This window comes from Lathamus discolor, chromosome 9 (assembly GCF_037157495.1).
Source record: "Lathamus discolor isolate bLatDis1 chromosome 9, bLatDis1.hap1, whole genome shotgun sequence".
NCBI lineage: Eukaryota > Metazoa > Chordata > Aves > Psittaciformes > Psittacidae > Lathamus > Lathamus discolor.
Window position 1 is genome coordinate 13,606,234 of NC_088892.1, and position 19,352 is coordinate 13,625,585.

The 19,352-nt window shown below is 47.9% G+C and overlaps 2 protein-coding genes across 8 annotated transcripts in view; both read right to left on the reverse strand.

Annotated features, from left to right (window-relative positions):
* Nucleotides 1-658: 658 nt before the first annotated feature.
* NKRF (NFKB repressing factor) lies at nucleotides 659-9,153 on the reverse strand. The gene is made up of 3 exons (XM_065689619.1): nucleotides 8,787-9,153; nucleotides 5,344-5,465; nucleotides 659-3,263 (listed from the first exon to the last, which is right to left on the reverse strand). Exons 1-3 carry the CDS (start codon nucleotides 8,978-8,980, stop codon nucleotides 1,276-1,278), a joined length of 2,304 nt encoding a protein of 767 aa, XP_065545691.1. The 5' UTR covers nucleotides 8,981-9,153; the 3' UTR covers nucleotides 659-1,275.
* An 872-nt stretch (nucleotides 9,154-10,025) lies between these two features.
* The window catches only part of SEPTIN6 (septin 6), a 28,967-nt gene continuing 19,640 nt past the window's right edge, over nucleotides 10,026-19,352 (reverse strand). For 3 of the 7 annotated variants that reach the window (XM_065690131.1, XM_065690130.1, XM_065690125.1), the window contains exons 6-10: nucleotides 19,188-19,284; nucleotides 18,758-18,926; nucleotides 18,129-18,261; nucleotides 17,287-17,477; nucleotides 10,026-12,044 (exon numbers count right to left, since the gene is read on the reverse strand). In XM_065690131.1, coding sequence (XP_065546203.1) covers nucleotides 12,020-12,044; nucleotides 17,287-17,477; nucleotides 18,129-18,261; nucleotides 18,758-18,926; nucleotides 19,188-19,284 — 615 coding nt within the window. In that variant the 3' untranslated portion in view covers nucleotides 10,026-12,019. Of the gene's footprint in view, nucleotides 13,144-15,443; nucleotides 15,488-17,286; nucleotides 17,478-18,128; nucleotides 18,262-18,757; nucleotides 18,927-19,187; nucleotides 19,285-19,352 lie in introns of all 7 variants that reach the window. The other 4 variants (XM_065690129.1, XM_065690128.1, XM_065690127.1 and 1 more) reach the window with 4 other exon arrangements.

Consider the following 19,352-nt stretch of genomic DNA (forward strand, 5'->3'; position numbering starts at 1 on the left):
AGACACAAAGCAACAGACAAAAAAATACTTCATTAGGACTGGGTTTGTGCTACTGGTGACAGAAAAAACAGCATCTCACTCATGGCTCTTCCAAGGTCAACGCCTAACCTCTGTTTTGCAAGCATGAAGCAAGCAGTCCTCACAGCTCATGAAGTGCCATGTCCTGGGGTAGAGGCAGAGGTCAGCCTGCTTTCCGGCCCCCTGCACCCTGGAGAGAACCCACGCTCGCACCACGTGGCAGAGCTACACCAGGAGTTCAGCTCCGACTCGCCCCTGACACACACAGGCACAGGTACAGTAACAGAGCAGAGGAATCCTCAGGCACAGCTTTGGTTTTGCTCTGGATTAAAGAGCTCATATTCAAAGTAAAAAACTCAGTTGCATAACGGTGCCCACGAGCCGCCCGGAGCGTGGGCTCTGCAGTTACCTCCACTTGCGCTTCACACCTCACATGGTATTTCATCTGCACACGTCAAGCGGAGCTCCAAGGTAAAAATGCCCTGGGATTATCTCAGTCTGACACGCTGCTGCTGAAAGTGCATTCGGGAACTCTCAGGATGGGAGACTCAAGGTAGAAAGCTATGAATTAAAACTGTGGTTAAACTGGTTCAGGACATCTCCATACATACATACACAGCAGAGACAAGACCTTGGTATATATAGAGAGAGATACATATATGTATATATTTCTCAAGAATAAACGCAGATTTCACACATTATTTTTGTTCTTTACAAAGTGTGACAAATCCTGGGCTTTTTTTTCCAGAAATAAACTTTTATTTTCATTAATACCAACTTTACATACAGGCTTTATTCCCCCAGACTGCATTTCCTTTGCTTTTTGTGATTTTCTTTTTTTTTTTTTTTTTTTAAAAAAAAAAAAAAAAAAAAGGGTTTTGGGTTGTGTTTTTTTTTTTTTTTGGTTTTTTTTTTTTTTACTTCCTTGGTCAATAAGAAGAAGGGAACCAGAATTTTAAATTATGTCAAATTCCTCCTTGTTGGACACATGGTTTTGCTGTTACAAAACTATTAAAATGTGAAGGAACAAGTAATATCAAAGACACATACAGTGACAGCACTACTGCTTTTGGGCTGTGCTAAGATACTTGGAACAGAACTCGGTCAGTTCTAAATGTCTAACAATGTTTTAGAAATGATATTAACAAAGTGAAGGACTTTTAACATTGATGTAGCCCATGACAGGAAAAATGCAGCATCTCTTTCTCTCACCGAGTATCCGGGCAGCTCAGTCTCTAGTCAAAGGGACACGTCCCCTCAGTTTGCCTGTGGCATAATCAGCTCATAGTGCCCAACCTGGCCCTCCTGCTTCAGCTGGTCCAACAGATCCTCCTTGCGCCGCTTCCTGCTCACCACCAAGTACCTGTTGTGCCCCTGCCCATGAGATTTACTTTTAAGACCGTATTTTTGGGCGATCTGATGGATCTGCTTCCTCTCATCCATGGTCAGTTCTCTAGAGAAAGTCAAGTCAATGTGGCTCTCTGAGCGTGCATAGTTCCGAATGATCTCTTCAATATCTCTTTTAGCGATTTTGTTGACCCTTTCCACATCAAGCCCAAGTCCTTCCCTTTTAAACTGCTCCTTCACTGAAATAGGCTCTCTAATTCCTTCCCCGGCTTTCCCCAGGCCACCGCCTGTCCAGCCCATCTTCCTTAATATTTGATTCCCAATGTTGTCTTCTTTGATCTTCTGTTTGAAAGCCTCTTCAGCTGACCGACCCCGGATCTCGTTTCGGGAGATGACGTCTTCGACGGTGCCTTTCTTCAGGTTATTGACAACAGTTGGCTGAGTCTTTTTGAGGATTTTCACAGCTTCCTCTGCTGCCTCATGCTTGACAGATTTCTTCACTCCAACTGCTTCTGCGATGAATTCGTCTTCAAGCAGCACCTTGCACTTCCATCGCATGCCAGTCATCCTTTCAAAGACGTACTCCACCGTCATCTTGTTGAACTGGGCAGTGTCATTCAGCGTGCACACCGGGTTACTGGAGTTCTCATACACCACGAGGTCCTTCAGGTCCTTCTTCCTTCCAGAGCCCCGTGACGAGCAGCCCACCTTCTGAACCTGGGTCACTTTGATGGCTGCTATGTTTGACTGCATCTTCTGCAGGATCTTCAGTGCCTCCTCAGCAGCTGCGTGCTTGCTGGTCTTTTTAGTGCCAAATCCCTCGGCGAGGCAGTGGTCCTGCAGATACACCTGGCAGCGCCACGAGCGGTTGGGCATTAATTCATATTTATATTCAACAGACATTTTGTTATATGAGGCAGAGTTGTTAAGGATTCCTATTGCATCGCTGGCGTTCTCCGTGAGCACGAAACTAGTCCAGTGTTTGTTGGTATTAGCAGAACCTTTCACGGATTCAGTACCGGGCTGCATCGGGACACAGTCCCTGTTGGCAGCTACAAACTCCTCGTGGGGTTTGAGAGCGGGAGGGAAATCCGGGCGACTCACGCCTGCCTCGCACACCACCAGGTCCTCGTGGTAGGTGTGCTTGAACTTGCGCTGCACAACTCTCACTTCCACAGGCTTCTTCAGCAGCTTGACCGCCAGCTCCGCCGCTCGATCCCGGGACCCGTTCTTGCTGCCGGCATACCCGGTGGCCAGGTAGACATTCTGACACCGCACCTCGCAAGCGAAGCCATCCGTTAGGAGCTTCTTGCTCTTGGGGAGGTCAGCGGGGGCGATTTCTTTCAGAGGAACATAAATATACTCAGGATTTGTCTTGCAGGCCTGAATTGAACGTGTCAAAAGATAGGTGAAGTTAATTTTGTCAGTCCCCGTGTTTGCATCTGGGTTAGCAAGATTTTTCCAGACAGCTGCTGACAGTTTCTCAATAAAACTCTGCTTCAGCGTTATAGCTGATGGAGGGAAAGTCTCTGACGCAGATTGGACCGTCGAAGGAGAAACAGAAACCTGCAACGTGCTGTTTGTGGTAGAGTCCACGTTATTCACAGCCTTCTTGGCTGCTGCTGCCGGGCCTGCAAAGCCAAGCCCAGCGGAGTTGGAGAGCTGCGGATCTGCATCCTGTGCACTCACAAAGGAATTGGTGCAGTTTTCAGCTGGCTGTGCTATGCTGTTAGTGTTTGCCTCCTGGTTCACCTCCTGCGTTTGGTTATCCAGGGACTCTTCCCTCCTGTCATCCTTCTCAGCACTGGTGACAAAGTGTATGGGTTCAAAACGTGGTCGCACCCGGAACCTGGGGGCCATCTTTTTGGGCGGCTCAGGAGCCTCTTCCAGCTCTGGACCTACAGGGAGGAAGACAACGACAAGATTACCAATACATGCTGTGACAGGGAGACTGTTTTCAGAGAGTGATCTCCAGGAGGAGCCTGCAGGCTCTGAACACAGGATTCCCTCTTCTTAGCCACAAACCAAAAGGTTTCCTTCTGAACACATTCACAACTGAGCAAGTAAGACCACTTGTTCTTGTGCAGGTCACTATGCTGCCATTTCCAGCTCCACAGCTACCGTACAAAAACATTTAGCTACATGGATTTTAGGTCCAAATCACTTGGTCTGCCCCACAGCATTGCCCACTGAACCCATCCAGACAGTTCTGAGGTTCATCATTCAAAGCTACTAAACCAAGTAAAAACCATGGCCAGTAAGACAGAACACCAGAGCGGGATGGGAGCCTCAGCTCTGCAGGGCTGTGGGGTGATCTCAGATAAACTACTTCATCTTCAGGTGTTCTCATTTCATGGAGGAGCACAGTGATACTGAACCCTCCTTTCCAAAACACGCAGGGCTTTTAATGACTGTTAATGGAACTGTTTTCTGAAGATATAACTACCGTTAGCTAAAGGACACCAAACACAGAGAACTCTGCCCCAGCCTCAGCTGCAGTGGCTGGGGGGGACCATTACACATTACTGGTCAACCTCTTGTTTCTTAACCAGATGAAATTCAAATGAGGCAGAAGTAAGAATGGAACAGCTGGTAAGTGAGTTACATCTAGAAGATGGTTATACAAGACTTCTCCTGTGAAAGACTTGGCCCACACCCACTGAAGTGGTACAGGTATTTAATTTCATCGAGGTGCAAAAAGCCACCTCAGTGCCTTGGAATGAGCTGCCTAATCCAGTGCCAATGTGTGTGACTGCAATACAGGTCAGGCAACACATCTGTCTGGACATCACACTACCACAGTGTAGTTATCACAGCCTAGTTCGCTGCAGGTAAAAAACCCACTTAACATGCAGCATAAACAGACCTTCCTGTTTCAACCAGTTGACAGAGCTCTTACACATGAGTTAAATCCTTCACTTGTCAGTTTTAATGAACTATGGCAAGGTTTACATTTCTTGCTCAGTTTGGTATTTAGATGATTGCACTGCAGCAGCATCTAAAGGCTCTCGGCAGCAGAGCAACTCTTTATGCTGCCTGTGCAACATGCAATCCAGAATCCTTCCTGCAGAGCTGCTGCCTGACAGACAGACAAACATGGAGCATTTTTCTCAGTTTTGCGGCCTGTCCATAGAAGCACAGGAAGATTGCTGAGTGTCAAAGTAAGGGAAGAAACCTTGGCAGAGCCAGGGGTTATACCCAAGCCCAGAGGAACCTGTACTGCCTGACCATTTGTGCTTTAAACAGCCGAACTGCCTGACGCTGCTCACAACGCCAGGGTCTGCCCACTCACACCCATGACCTGCACACAGGAACAGTTCCTCTGCCCTCCCTCCAGAGAGGGCAGGGAGCTCCGAGGGGCTAGAGAGGAGCCAGCGGCAGTGGTTGAACTGCAGCCCTCTCTGCCTGCTGCATTTCCACCCCTGGAAAAGCTACAGCTGGAACATGGATCCCTGGGACCACGGGGCCGGGATGGCTGCGCACGACCTTTCCAGGTCCATAGGGAGGGAAACAAATACATTAACGCTGGTCTTCACCCCCAGTGTTCCAGGCAGGTCATAACTCAAAAATCAATAAGCTGAGTTTCCCATCTCCATGCATGTGTACAACCCCTTCTCAGCTGGAACATGACCCCTCACCGCAGTAAAGAAGGGCGGACAGATATTTCATTACATAGGTTCAATTCCCTAATGCTAGCACTTGGGAAAATCAATTACCTGGCAATTTCAATGAAAATTTGTATTTTCTTAAGCAACAACAGAATTCTGCATTAATTACGTACACCCACAGCATGGCAGATGAGGGAAGCTGCTGCAGTCCAGCAGAGTACATCATGGCTGTTTCCCTTCTGTTTGTGGAGCTGGCTCTCTCGAGGCAGCCCCATGGCACAGTGCTCTCCCCTCACTCCCACTGATGCTCACCACACAGTGACAGGGAAGGGTGTCTCCTTCAGTGCACAAGCAGATAAGATATACTCACTGTCAGATGGAGAGTGGCATCTTTTTAGCTTCCTGCTAGGAACCAACTCGTATGTTCTCATTTCCCCGATGTCGATGCCTTCAGCCATCTTGAGAACCTTCTCCATGACCTGCATGCCGTACCTGTGTGGATTCAACAGCAGACTGGTTAGAACTTGTCCCACAGGGGCAACATGGACACACACACAAAACGAGAAGGAAAGCTGCGTAAGACACAGTACCTGGTGCAAGGGAGATGCTCCCCAGTTTTGCTGGAGTATTAACACAGAACCTGACTACCAGCCTTGTGCCAGAGCTAGCTCAGTGCTGGCACACAGCCTGCACAGCATCTCATAAGCCACCTGGCTCTAAGTGAACCCGTTTGTGAATAACAAGCTGCCAAACTGACAGGGTTTTAAAACTTCAGTACATTACCTGTCAAAATACACCATTTGGCAGAGCTACTGGGAACACTGGGGAGGACAGGGGTGCACACAAGGAGTCTGTGGGCATCGCAGTTTCAGTGCACAGGAACAAGTGAAGCTTTGTGGGGTCAGCAGCTGTCAGACAGCACATCACCAATCCTGACACTGTGGATGTCAGCTGACAAAGGCTCTGCTCGGCCCCTATCGACCACTCTTTAAAAAGCCACACCGATTTCTAGCCTTGTGGCTGTAACTGAAATGTCTCCAAGCCCCCACCACGACAGAGGTGAGGTGGCTGCGAGGAGCTCTGTGCAAACCCTGACCCTGCTGCAGCACACTGGCCGTTCCACAGGCAGCACACGCACTGTACACCCCCCACCAGACACGTTTTCCGTTGCTCTGGGGATCTCTCATATGTTCTTGAGCCATGTGCACACTGAAGCTGAGCAAGAAAAAGCCCAAACCGTTCAGACACGTTTTCCGTTGCTCTGGGGATCTCTCATATGTTCTTGAGCCATGTGCACACTGAAGCTGAGCAAGAAAAAGCCCAAACCGTTCTAACCAAGGAGAACCTACAAACATGGCCTGAAACTGACCTCTGACAGCTTCACACTGCGGTTCAGAAAGAAGAAAAAGCAACCTTGCATGTGTTCCATGGTGTGCTCACCTTCAAATGTCAAGAAGCATCAGGTCACAGCACACGGACGGGAGCCCACAACTGTCCCAGCAGCCAATGCTGCAATAACTTGCACAAGTTTTTAAATACTACTGTTCCAAGGCTTTGGAAATCCACCCAAGAGATGCCCCTCCTGTTCCCGATTTAGAGAGCTAGGCAGAAACCAGATCCGTTTAAATTACTGGGTGAGAACTCTGAACACGCGCTACTGCGGTCCCTGCTTCACCTGCAGGTACACAGCACAGCTCAGCCCCCAGCAGAGGCAGTGGAAATGTGCACAGGAAGAAAACGCCAAGAGGGATCGAAGGGAAGCGGACAGTGGTGATACCTTCTCCTGCAGCCAGGAGAGAAGGGTAGGAATCTCCTTTCCTCTCTGGTTTTCAAGGAGAACAGTGCATTACCTGTGATGGGAACATGAAGGACAATGCCCTTCTCCAGCAGCACGCAAGAAAAGCATTAGATGTGACATGAGCGTGTCACTCTTCTTCACAAAGGACAGAGATGTTTTGAGCTCAGATTTCTGCCCAGGGTAGATCAACCTGTCCCAGCATGTGTCTGTCTAACCTGGCCTTAGAAATCTCCAGCTGTGGAGACTGAACATGGAGGCATGGATCCCATACCTCCAACACCAAAGACTCTCTGGTGTGACTGGAATACGTTACCTCTTATCCTGATCCCAGTCGCTCTGGAGCATAGTGCTCCTCCTCCTCACCCTCCTTTAACACACCTTAGAACATACACATCTCCCCTTATCCACCCCTGCACTAAATGAAGCCTGTAACTTAACTCCTTCCTCACAGACTGATTTCTAAGCCTTCTGGACACTCTCCAGAGCATGCCCAGCACAACACTCCCTCACACTTCACCAGCAAAGGCTCTGATCTGTGTGTACCCTGACAACAGGTTGTCTTCAGTGAGCAAGCGTCAACATAAAAAACACCACCACAACCCCCCACAAAAGGCTTAAAAAACTTCACCAAACCAAACCCCAAACAACCAACTTGAGAGAAACAACAAAAACCCCACAAGCTTTGAAGCTGTTAACTTGACACAGCAACAGCAGCTCTTCCCCAGCAGCAAAAGGCAGCTCCAGAGAGAGCTGTGGGTCCCCACCCTTCCCCAGGGAGCTCTCAGTAAAGCTGCCAATGCTTTTCAACAGTGCAGGACATCCATTGTGCCCCTGTCGTGTGTCCGCACTCATGCGCAATACAAGCTTTGGGGGAACATCCTCCCCATCCCAGCTCTGGACCACATTATACCTACATCTACTGCCCATGTATCCCCTAAGAGCTCCCATAGAGATGCTCAATCAGGGAAAGTGAGCACACAAACAGGCTTAAACTGCATAATTTTTTAAGGTCTTGACATCTTGCCATGCAGCTCTTCACTTCTGCTATCAGCACCCTGTAACTACGTTACTGCATTGGCTCCCCAAAGCACTCTCCCGAAGAAGACCCTCCTTTAAGTCAGCACGTAAACACATTAAGATGAGCTAATGGACCAAAGAGAAGACATGCTCAACTTTAACATACTACTCAGGCTCAGGAATTTGAAGCTGGTTTAAAACTATGTTCAATGCTGGTGCTTGCAGAGCAGAACAGTTTAGCACTTGGACCAGAAAGAGCTAAGAAAACATGCAGAGCTGCACTCAAACGTGTTGCTTTGGCTCTATACAATAAGACATTCTCCAAAATAGCTTCGGGATAGTAACATTAACAACTGCCAAACTATTTGCCCTTCAGTGGTTACAGGCCCTGCTGCCCCTGCACTGCTGAAGTTGGTGGTTCAGCAGTTGCTTCTGTCTTTAAAGCCTTCTGTCTGGTTAAAAATAGCCACCCATCAGAAGTGTCAGTCAGGACGCGGTGACGCTCCCGCTGTTTCTGGTTACGGTACCGCGGCTCCTGTGTGCAAACAGTGATCCTGACCGAGTGAAACCTCTTCCTTCCCTCGGAAAACCTGAGCTCTCGGAGGACCCTGCAGGCTGCTTCATGCTTACAGGGATGCTTTTTTCCTAGCCTGAATTACAAAGCGCAATAGCGGACGGTATTGTCCCAGGGCTGGGACACCAAGAACTACTCTCAAAGGACACACACTGTCAGCAGCTCGCTCCCCCCCGCGTTCAAACACGTACTGGAGCGAGACAACTGCCCAGGAACCGAAGTTCTCCGGCCCCGGCTCTCTGCAGGCTCTCCCTTTTGGGTGCCGTTGGGCCGAGGCTCAGCCCAGCAGCCCCGGCACCGCCGCAGCCCCTCCTCCGGCCGGCAGCTTCCAGCTTCTTCCCCGACTCCTCCCGCGGGGCCCGGGGCACCCCCGCCCGCCCGCCCGCAGCAGGCCCCGGCCGCAGCGCCCCCGACGCCGCCTCACCTGCAGCCCATGAAGATGTGGTTGGTCCAGAGCACGGAGAGCGACAGCAGCTGGTCGATGGCCGCGCCGGGGTAGCCGCTGAGGTGGCGGAGGATGAAGCGGCGGCGCAGCTCCCACTGCCGCTCGGTCTCGTTGTACTGCCGCCACTGCTCCAGCACCGCCTCGGGCACGCTCTCCAGCTCCGGCGGGGCCATCGCGGGCGAGGGGCCGTACCCACCGGCGGGCACCGCAACAGCCCAGGCGCGCCAGAGCGGACCAGGCCCCACGTGCGGACCAGGCCGCGCCTTCTTACGGGCCACCGGGAAGCGCCCCCCCGGCCCGGCCCGGCCTCAGTCCCCGGCCTCCGCCCCGCCCCGCCCGGCAGCCGCGGCCCCGCCCGTTCCGGTGCAGCGGGAGCCCCCCCCCCTCCTCAGCCGCGCCGAACGGGGCAGAGCGGCCCACCCGGCATCGCGTCACGTGCTCGCCCGTCAGGAGCTCGCGAGACCCCGCGAGAAACCGCCGCGGGTGCGGGACGGCGCCGCGGCTCTAGCGCGACCCCTGGCGACGGCCGCGGGCGCAGCTGGGCCGGGCCGGGCCGGGCCGGCGGCAGAGGCCTCCGGGGCTGCCCCGGGCGGCGGGCACCGGCCCGCAAGCTCCCGCCGGCCCGGCCAGCCCCGCCCCAGCGGGCTCCCCAGCAGCTCCTCCCCGCCGGGTACCGGATCGGAGGAGCCTGAGGCCTTTCCCCTGCCTCCTTTGCGGACCCCAGCGCCAGGCTGCGGTTTGCTTCCCGGTGGCCGCACAGAGCCGTAGGCTCAGCTCTTGGTGCCGGTGCGTTCAGCCGGGGGCAGCAGCACGCCCGGCAGCACGCCGGCCGCCTGCCCCGGTGCTTTATTTAACCGTGAAGTTAGAAAGGTGCGAGGCGAAACACCGTCGGTTCTGCAGGGCCGCGTGTGTGAACACGGAAGCTGGCGCAGCTCCTGCACGCTGCCACACGTGGAACGGAGATGGACGCGGCAGGAACACGTGTGGATGAGGCGGTACCCATGCGAGGCCGGCCCCAGCACGCTCCAGGGTACAGATGGCTCAGCAGTGCTAACGCACCGGCCCCTTGCATCGCCTCTCCCTCATCTCCTCTCTTCTAACTTAAAACAACAAGAGGTTTAGTCAGGAAAACAAAAACCGAGTACCACTGGACCCCCGTCCACTGGCCGAGGGAGCCAGGTTAAGGTGCTGAGACACAGGAGGACACCAACGACAACACAGAGTTCTTCTTACTTTATTTCTTTGTTAAAATTAAATATTTTGTGGCTGCCAACAGAGCAAATCGCACCGTGTTCAGACTTCCCGCGACCCTAATGCACAGTTTCCAAAACCAATCAAACAACGGCATACTGAAAATACTCCTCAGGCTTCGCCCCCCGTGGAAGCCCGCGACATTTGTATTATTAAAGACAGAGCTAGAAAAAAAATATGCCCATAACAATGTTTGAAAATGTATTCGCTACATCATTAGTCCCAACCTCCCATTTCTGCTGCTCTTCAAACTCCCAAGTAAACAATCAGCTCCCCCGTACCACCCTGTCTTGTCACACAAATTACAAGACACTTCAATTTTAGGTATCATGCAAGTCAATAAAAGAGCTTCTTTCCGAGACACTAACACTGAAGATTTGTTCCCCCCCTCCCCAGACGTAAGACCCTTAAACTCTTCTAGAAGTGGCAGTCTTCTCCCTCAGACCCAGTGCAGCTGGTGAAAACAGATTAAAAAAAGCTACAGAGAGAGAAAAGGGGAAAAAAGAGAAAAAGAGGATTAGCAAAAAGACAAAGGCATTCAAAAAGCAGGAGAGAGAGATGCAACACGGAAACAGCTGACAGAGGAGAGATGGCACCTCCCTGTGGTACCTCTGGTACTTCAAGGAAATCACACAAGTACAAACCTTTTTTTCGTTAAAGTCTCTAAGAAGACTTTACAAAACTTTAAATAACATTCTAATAACGCAGATGGTCAGGAAGAACAGCCAGTGGCCTGCAGTAAGGTTTAAACCAACACATTAAATGGTTCCTTTAGCAGATAATCTAGAAATCATAGAATGGTTTGGGTTGGAAGGGACCTTAAAGATCACCCAGTTCCAACCCCCTGCCACGGGCAGGGACACATTCCACTAGACCAGGTTGCTCAAATCACTGACAGACTGATACAGACTTGGTTTGGGGATCAGGCCAACAGTCAGCAATACAGGAAGAAGTAAATACTCAAATGATTTTAACTTACTTAAAAAAACAAAACCAAACCCAAAACCATCAAAGACTTATGGGAAATAAAATGCTATTCATGTACCTGAGAAAATACACTGCAATCAGGAGTTTTAACTGCCTTGACTGCTGCCATTGCTGGTTCTGGGTTCCTGCACACAGTGCGCTGCTGCTGTGCACAGCCAGCTAGACTCATTTGCTGTAAGCAGACACTGTTCACGAGGCTTCTGCAGCCCCCGACCACCCTTCTAGTGAAATGCTCAGCACTACACCCAGCATTACCTATCCCAGCTGGGTCGGAGGTGTGTTTATCGTCTGATAATCCTGGGTTTAAGGGATTTTGTTGAAGCTATTTGGCAACACGCAGCCTAATCTTTCAGCAGGGTAGGGACATGTGGGTTCACCCACTTAACAGCGAACTCAGCCTGCACACAGTGCACACGGAGCAAATCTGAAGTGGAAATGAGGATTACATGCTGGTAATTCAGGTAGCATGAATTAGTAAAAGAAAAAAATAAAAGCAAATTAAAACAGACAGATGATGTCATGAGATTGACACCAAGTATAAGGAGAAAAGAGTTTTTTATCCCTCAACTATGGGATAATTAAACTAAGGTGGTGTTATTTAATGTCACCAATAAATAAATTTAATCTGCGCTGTTATTTTGCCAGCAAAAATAACTCACAGAACCATTTTGACATCCCTTATCCATCTGGGAGGAGAGGGGCCAGGAAAAAGGGGAACCCATTAATTGTAGGGGAATAAAAATAGTAAGATTTAAAGCTGCAGCATCCTAAGCCTCTTTAGGACTAATTTTACATTGTTTAATAAAAGCAATAACCACCAGTACATAGCAAAGCCAAAATCACAATAAGGATATAGGAGAGAGGAAGGGTAACACAATGGAAAGGTCACAGCTGAAATGCTGTCACATTTTATTAGACCCTCCGATTTAACAAGTAAATGAAGGTCCATTCCAGCCCATTGTATTCAGGGGTAATTACTCAGTACAGAGCCATGGGTTACTGTAAAAGAAGGGCAAAGAAAACAAAAAACAAAAGAAGTAAATGTTAACCAGAATTCACTGTCTGAAGTCTTTATTCAAAAACAAAACTCATCCAGAAATACACAGTGAAGACACCTGCAGGCAAACCACAGTTGCACTTGGCCAGAGTGGACTCCTGGCCCCAGTGAGCAAAACACCCTCCTTTTTAGTGCAAATCTTGCAGTAAAACAAGGCTTTTGCTGAACAGAAAATAAGAGAAGCAACCTGCCAGCACCTGTACACTTCTAAACAGATGCCAAATAAAAAAAACGGTAGTAATTTTTGCATTAAAACCAGAAATGGTTGGAAACACTGAGAAGAAAGTCAAACGTCATCGTCTTTCTTCACCAACACTGGTATGTACAGCAAGGTGACCAGCTTTCCCTGAGATTGGATCCAGGATGTGCATCCAGGCCAGCACACTGAGAGGGAGACAAGGCAAGAGATCCTTCGTGACCCCTGCAGCATTCAGAGAACACTTAGTTGCAGACCGTGGATCCAAGTTTGAGATTCCCCCAAGGCTGGGGCTAGAGGTTGGGACTCAGGCCCACGCTTATGAGGATGTCAAAAAGTCCTTTAAAACTGAGTCACACAAGGCAGCAGGGGGGTAATGAGGCGTTAATGAGGCAAATTAATAAGGGGAGAGGGCAGCCAGTCTCTGGAGACAGCATGTCCCAGCCCATGGCAGCATCAGTCCCCGGAGGTGCTGAACGCTCAGCACCAAGCAGCCACGCTCTGCTGCCATGCAGCCCTTGCACATGAAGGAGGAGAGGCAAAGAGCTGAGCAATGAAGAGAGGGGACACCAGCTCTGTGAGCCTGCTGCTGCCCAAAGGGAGGAGGTGTCAGCAATGAGCATCTCTTGCCAATTCCACGTAGGCTGTTGCTGAGTTCTTCACAAGAACAACCGTAACCCACAACAGCCAACGGTGTGGACTTTTGCTTAAAACAAAATGGTGAGCGCAGGAAGGGAGCAATGAGTAAAGGTGAGCAAACAGGCACAATGGCATAGCTGCGTGTTAACCAAATGTGGGGGCATTCGCTTCTGGTGTGAAGGGAAAGGTTCTACAGGAAACCCGAACTGAAAATGAAAGAAAAAGGCAGATTAATGGTTTTATGGATTAATGACCAAAAAAAAAAAAACACACCAACAAACAAAAACCACAAACAAAACAAGAATATAAATGTTTCCTAACACACAAACACACAAAAAGAAATGTTGCTAAGTGTTAGTAAGGTTTAATTTGATTACAAAACATGCTTTATGCAGACACACACATGCACACACACTCAACAATGGGATGAACCAAATTTATCTTCTAAAACAATCCTTTCATGGTTTTGCAAGCTACAGAACTCATCAACTGTGCCCTGTTTGTATCCTTGCAAAACAGTGGAGCCCTGCAACACTTTATGGATCAATATGGAGAGTATTTTTCTGAATGCTGGAAAAGTACCATATATACGTATTTAATTTAGCGATGACAAATGCCCATTGAAAAAGGCACTGTCTGCATTTGTATAGTAGGAACAAAGAACTTCATTTGATTTAAAGCCCAGCACACAATAGTGTACAGTTCTGAGGACTGCCAAAAAGCAATCCAAAACCAACAAAAATTGGTAATGTTCACTCTAATTGCACTTAGCTGTGCCTTCATACCCAGCACCAGAATGAACACTGTTATTCTTTGAGCTTATTTTTCCACATTCAGAGCCTGATAAGCAGAGAATTGTTCTTTTCATTGTTTTACAGTTACCGTTGGCAGCAGAGACATTCATTCAACCAGACTGCTCAAGACAACTGTAAGCTCCAGTTCGAGCCCCTGCAAGACCCTTCTGAAGCTCTTCTGTTAAGTGGAACATCCCATTGAAATGAAATTCAAATGCCTCTCACTGACAGCGTAATGTTTACTTGCTTTTCCATTTCCCTTGGTAGGGCCAAGAGGGACGGAATCCTGGAATCGGCTTTTCCCTATTAAAGGGCAGACCATAAGTTGGTTTGGACCGTGTCCTGGAGAGAATGTAAACCCTGGTTTTGTCTGCAGGGAAGGGTGGACTCAAGGCTGAGTTTTCAGGGTGTTTTATAGTTAAGTGCTGCTGTTCCAACACGTTCCTTCTCTGAGAGACCCGCTCACCTCAGCTTGGGGTGCTATAACCCTTGCCTTGGTTAACAGAAGCAAGACACTCCTGTGACAGCTTTCTTTTTCCTCTCACCAGACAATCAACAGCAAATTAAAACCACTCAATTAAACACACCCAACCTAGTTGTAAGTAGACCACTGTCATTAGCAGTTGAACTAATAACCCTAATGAGGATGCTGTTCTCCTGCCAGGCAGGTGCATTTCTTAAATGTCTTAGTTTAAATGAACCTTCATTTTACAAAGGATGCTGGCACTTTGTACTGCAGACACTTGCTTGTGGCCAGGCTTTTTAACCCTTTCAGATGGCCTCATCTCCTTCACAAGCCTCCTCACATATCGAATACAGCCCTCATCTACTACTAGCCTCACCCTAGCCATGGGCACACTTAGCATAGATCCGTGTCTGTCCAATACAATTGAACGTCTAGTCCATGAGTTACCAATCTCACTGTTAAAAAAGTCTCTCAATTTATCTTCAGAGCTTTCATTATCTGCTAAATGCTCAGCCCATCATCTTTCATGGTTTTGGACCATCAACTATAATTGGTCAGCAAGTGTATATTGGTTTGGTTACTCGGCAGTAGCTTCTTTAATGCCACCTCATACATATGTACTCACACACACACTCATACACACACGCAGCCTGGTGGTTCTCTGGTGCTTTAGGACAAAGGAAAGCTCTAGGTATGTCAGATTTTACCATGTGTTAGTATGTGGAGGGGAGGATAGAAACTAGTCTTGCACTGTAATCACAAGTTAATACTCTAGCTTGAAGGGGTGGGAGGGAAGTAAAAGGGAAAAACATTTTCATGGCTAGCCGGGTTCTGTCATCAGCACCACATCTCCATAGCAATTGTTGCCATAGTATCAACATGGCCTATGGGATTAAAAAATATCATTTATTTGTAAGGGAGATGGAATATAGAAAACAGAGCCAACAAAGTGCTCAGAAGGTTTAAAAGGAAGAGGATCTAATCCTTTTCTTTTCTGTGTTTCATGCCCTAATACTTCGTCTCTCTGCATTTTACTCTGCAGAATCTCTAAAGAAAAACTTCACTGCAACCTTTTTCCACAACTGCATTATGTAGAGAGAGACTGGTAGAGCATGTAGAGTAAGGGTGAAAGCAGAGGAAGGCACAGATAACACTTATTATAGGCTTCTGGACTTGCACAGGGTCTGCTTTTTTAGGAACTGCAACTGATCCCATTGTGAGGTCTGTATTAGTTAATGACGCTTACCAGAACAATGTGCCTCATGCACCATGCAGCCAAACAGCAGCTAACTGTAAAACAGCATATGTGTAAGAGCTAATCATGATGATAACAATGTAACAAACAAACAAACAAAAGAAACTAAGTCATGATTAGTGCAAATTATAGAGCTTGGGTTTAGAAGAATCACCTGTGAAAGAAAAAGGCCAGTGTACTGCCAGCTACTGGTAAACAAGATAAAATTAAGCTACAGCTTGTGAAATTTATGGATTGTTAGAGATATTTATGATCTAAATACTGAAATGAATTATTAAGGACAAATGAAGACGTTACAGAGTAAAGAGAGCAGCACTAATTCTAACAGCTATTTTCCTGGAAGAGAGAGAAGCCCCCTAATACCAAGCCTTACTCAAGCACTGACCTATCTCTTTCATGGAGTTTTCTGTGCTTTTAAAGAGTCCTAAACTGACACAGATGGTACCATGTGAATGTGCTTGGTGTCAAGGAGCTCTTCCAGAATCAGAACTGCTTCTGGGAACAAGAATGTAACTTGGCCACAGTGACTGACTGCTTATACTATAGGGCATGTCATCTCCCTTTTCTGCATTCCTTACCCTGACTGACTTCAGTTGTATATTCCTTACACAGCCCAATCTCCCCGTATGAAAAGATAGTAAAATTCCCTGAAGGTAATTCAAAAGAGCAAATCAAAATCCACAGTGGAAAAAGGAATGGACAAGTGAGAAAAGGGCAGCACTAATTGCTCATCACAAAAGAATGTTGACATTGAAGCAGCTCCAGCTCAAAACTGGAAAGACTAAACCAGGATCTCATTCTGGTTATTGGGTTTTTCCTTTCCTGTCTTGTTTGATTCCAGGCTTAACAGCCAAGAGCTATTTTTCCTGACAAACTTTTTGGGCACGTGCCATATTGTTCATATTAACAACACTTCTCCACGTACTTAAGACCACGTCGTGCAGGCAAAATGTACTCTGGATTTTCCTCAGGGATGTGCAGAGAGGGGATTATGGCAGTGGTACAGAAACCAAACCCTTCTTTATTTGTGCACTTCTCTTTGCACACATGCTAAGGTGGCACAGCACTCCATTTTGGGAAACATACCACAGTGAGAAGAAAAGGAACTGCTCATTGCTGTGTGAACTGGGAGAACTGTTTCACCTGTACTCTTGAGCAACTGGGGAGCATTAGGAGCCTGGCAGGGGCACTGCAGACAGCACAGATCACAGGACTCTGAAGAGGGGCTGGATACTGTCACACCAGTCCCTGGCATGGGGAACTCCTGCTAAAGCCATGCAATATATCTCACTGTTTCTGTGGAGGGCAAAGAGCTGCTTTAGGGCTGGAGAAGAGTACGAGCACTAACAAGGAGCTATGACCTGTCCCCTAATTTTGCAGATTCCAGAATTCAAGACTATTAGTCGCCCTCATAATTTCCACAGTATAACCTTTCTCCCATCCTAAACAAATAAGACCCTGAGACAGGAAACACTCCTGAGGATAGTGGGAAATCCCTACTATCCACACCCTATCCTTGGCAGCCAATATTGTTCCACTTCATTACAAGCACTGTCAGACCAAGGGAGGAACCTTGAAATCTTGGGGAATAAAAACAAGTTCATCCTCTCCCATGCTGTCAGCAAGCAACAAGGGAGGTCAGCACTGCTCCCTACTTTTCAGGATGACAGCTAAAAGTAAAATGCTTCCAGCTACTGCTCAGCCTCACCAGGGACTAAATCTGTCTGCAAACCTTCCCTTGATAAGGACTGGCTAGGCTGGGAAACAGAGACACCCAGAAAAATAGTAAAGGAGAACCATTCCCAAAAGCAAATACCACAGGTTATCAACTTACTTTTTCCTTTCCTTATCTCTTTTAAGAGTTTGAGATCCTCCAGCCTGCTGAGCCTGAGATTGAAGCAATTCAGCTGCTGTCTTCCTTTGTTTAAATGCATTTACTTCATCATCCAGAGACTTTTTCTTATCCTCTAGCTTCTTTTTTTCATCCTGATGTAACTTTTTCAGGCGATCAAACTTTTCATGCAGCTAGAGGAAAAGAAGAGAGGTGAGCACGACCCAGCGCTACCAGATATTCTCTTCACAGGAAAAGAGAAAGATGGAAGGATTCCATGAGACCTGAACCTGCAAGGCTCCATGGTCTCTACATCATTTCTAGCCCCCTGAGCTGACACTGCTTAGAAAAAGGGCAGGGAAAAATCTCCTTCCACAATAGCTTACATACCAGGCAGTGTTCTAGCGATGCACCATCGCACAGACTAATAGAGGATTGGGAGAGTATAATGGTAAAAAAATATTTAGTCCATTTCCAGGGGCCTTATTCTGTTTTAAAGGCCAGTAAATTAATGGATTTTTCACAATGCTCCGTGTATTTTTTTATATGAGAAGCCTATATCTGGAGCTCTTTCTCTCCTTGAATTTTGCCACACTACCACTCTCCATCAGAATCAAGACTATGCACTTTCATGGCGCAGTGAGTTGTACACTACAAGCACTGTGATCTAGTTTTGTCCTACAGGATGAACACCTTAATGTCCCCATGATCCAAAGCCGAACTTTAGACTTCTTGGTAAGAAAGTCCTAAACCACACTCTGCAGAAAGTACTTCGGCAGCAGCTAACTGCCTGGGAGTACATCTATCACTCACAACCATGAAGAGACAAGTAGTGTAGTCTTCACCTCTTTTTCAGCCTCCTTCAGCTCCGCTTCTTTTTCCTTGACCCTCTGGACAAACATTTGCCTCATTGCCTCTTCCTTTTTCTGCAGTTCTCCCAGAAACTCGTTTCTTTTGGCTTCATAAGTTTCTTGTAAGCTAAAAAGAAAGGGAATTCCAGTGACATGACTTGGGACAAACACGGCTTCCCCTGAGCCTCTGAAATCAGGCCCTTACCATGAATACTGCTTGTCCACAGCACATCTGCTACTCACCCACCCATGTGTGCCTGAGGCCACCTTTATCCAACCTTTTCTGAGGTCTGTAAGCTACTGCACTTTTCTGTATGTTGAATGCTGGGCAATTCAAAGAGACCAACTGCCAACAAACACTAGTTCAGAGGGACACTGCTGTATCCCTACAGCACAGACATTTCTGCTCCTATACCTGCAGTTTCAGAGTCAATCCTGAACACGCTCTCTGGATTTTCACGTCTCATTCAGCCAGCATCTTTGCTGAAGTCTGGATTTATCTGACCTGGCAGGTATTCTTGCTGCACTGGTTCTTTACATGCTCTCTCAAGGACACATACACACACATGCGGTGCATCCAACAATGCTTCTCTCAAGCTCTCCCGTCTCCTCAAGGATCCTACCTGAAGGGTTTGCTGTCTGGATCAGTGTCCTTGAAACCCATCTCTTCCAGCTTGCATCGTCGGTACAGCTCATAGTGGCGTGTGTGGGTCTGTTCACGAAGGTCTTCCATATTTACACGGATCAGCATCTCCCGCAGCTTCACAAAATCACAGTGAGCTTCATTCTCCACTGTAAGAAGACATAAGGATAAGATGAGGGCAGAAACAAAGGTCTTTTCCCACATTCCCCACCTGTCTACTCCTCCAATAGGTCAGCAGCCCTTCTGAGCAGAGAAAACTGTCACTATAGGCCTGACACAAGGATTTAACAAATGATAATTCCTAGAGAAACATTAAAGTCCAGCAGAGCCTTGTTCCTCTTATGAGAGCCCACTGCCTCCTGGCAGAAGTGTCACCATTCATGCCATGAAAATCCAAGGGCTCAACTCACCTTGCACAGTGCCCCAGGGGTACTGACGAGCTTTCATCATTTTGTTTCCTATTTTCAGCTCCTCCGTGCTCCCGATCACTGCAAAAGGCAAGTGGGCCTGGAACACATTTAATGATACCCACGTCAGTCTCTCTCAACTCTGGGTGCCTTGCCAGCACACAGAGA

Excerpts from the sequence above, each read along its gene's own strand:
- NKRF (XM_065689619.1), bottom strand. The coding sequence starts at position 8,980 with ATGGCCCCGCCGGAGCTGGAGAGCGTGCCCGAGGCGGTGCTGGAGCAG. Across the intron at positions 5,466-8,786 it reads CACATCTTCATGGGCTGCAG|GTACGGCATGCAGGTCATGG; the intron begins GTGAGGCGGCGT and ends GAATCCACACAG. Across the intron at positions 3,264-5,343 it reads ATGCCACTCTCCATCTGACA|GTCCAGAGCTGGAAGAGGCT; the intron begins GTGAGTATATCT and ends TCCTCCCTGTAG.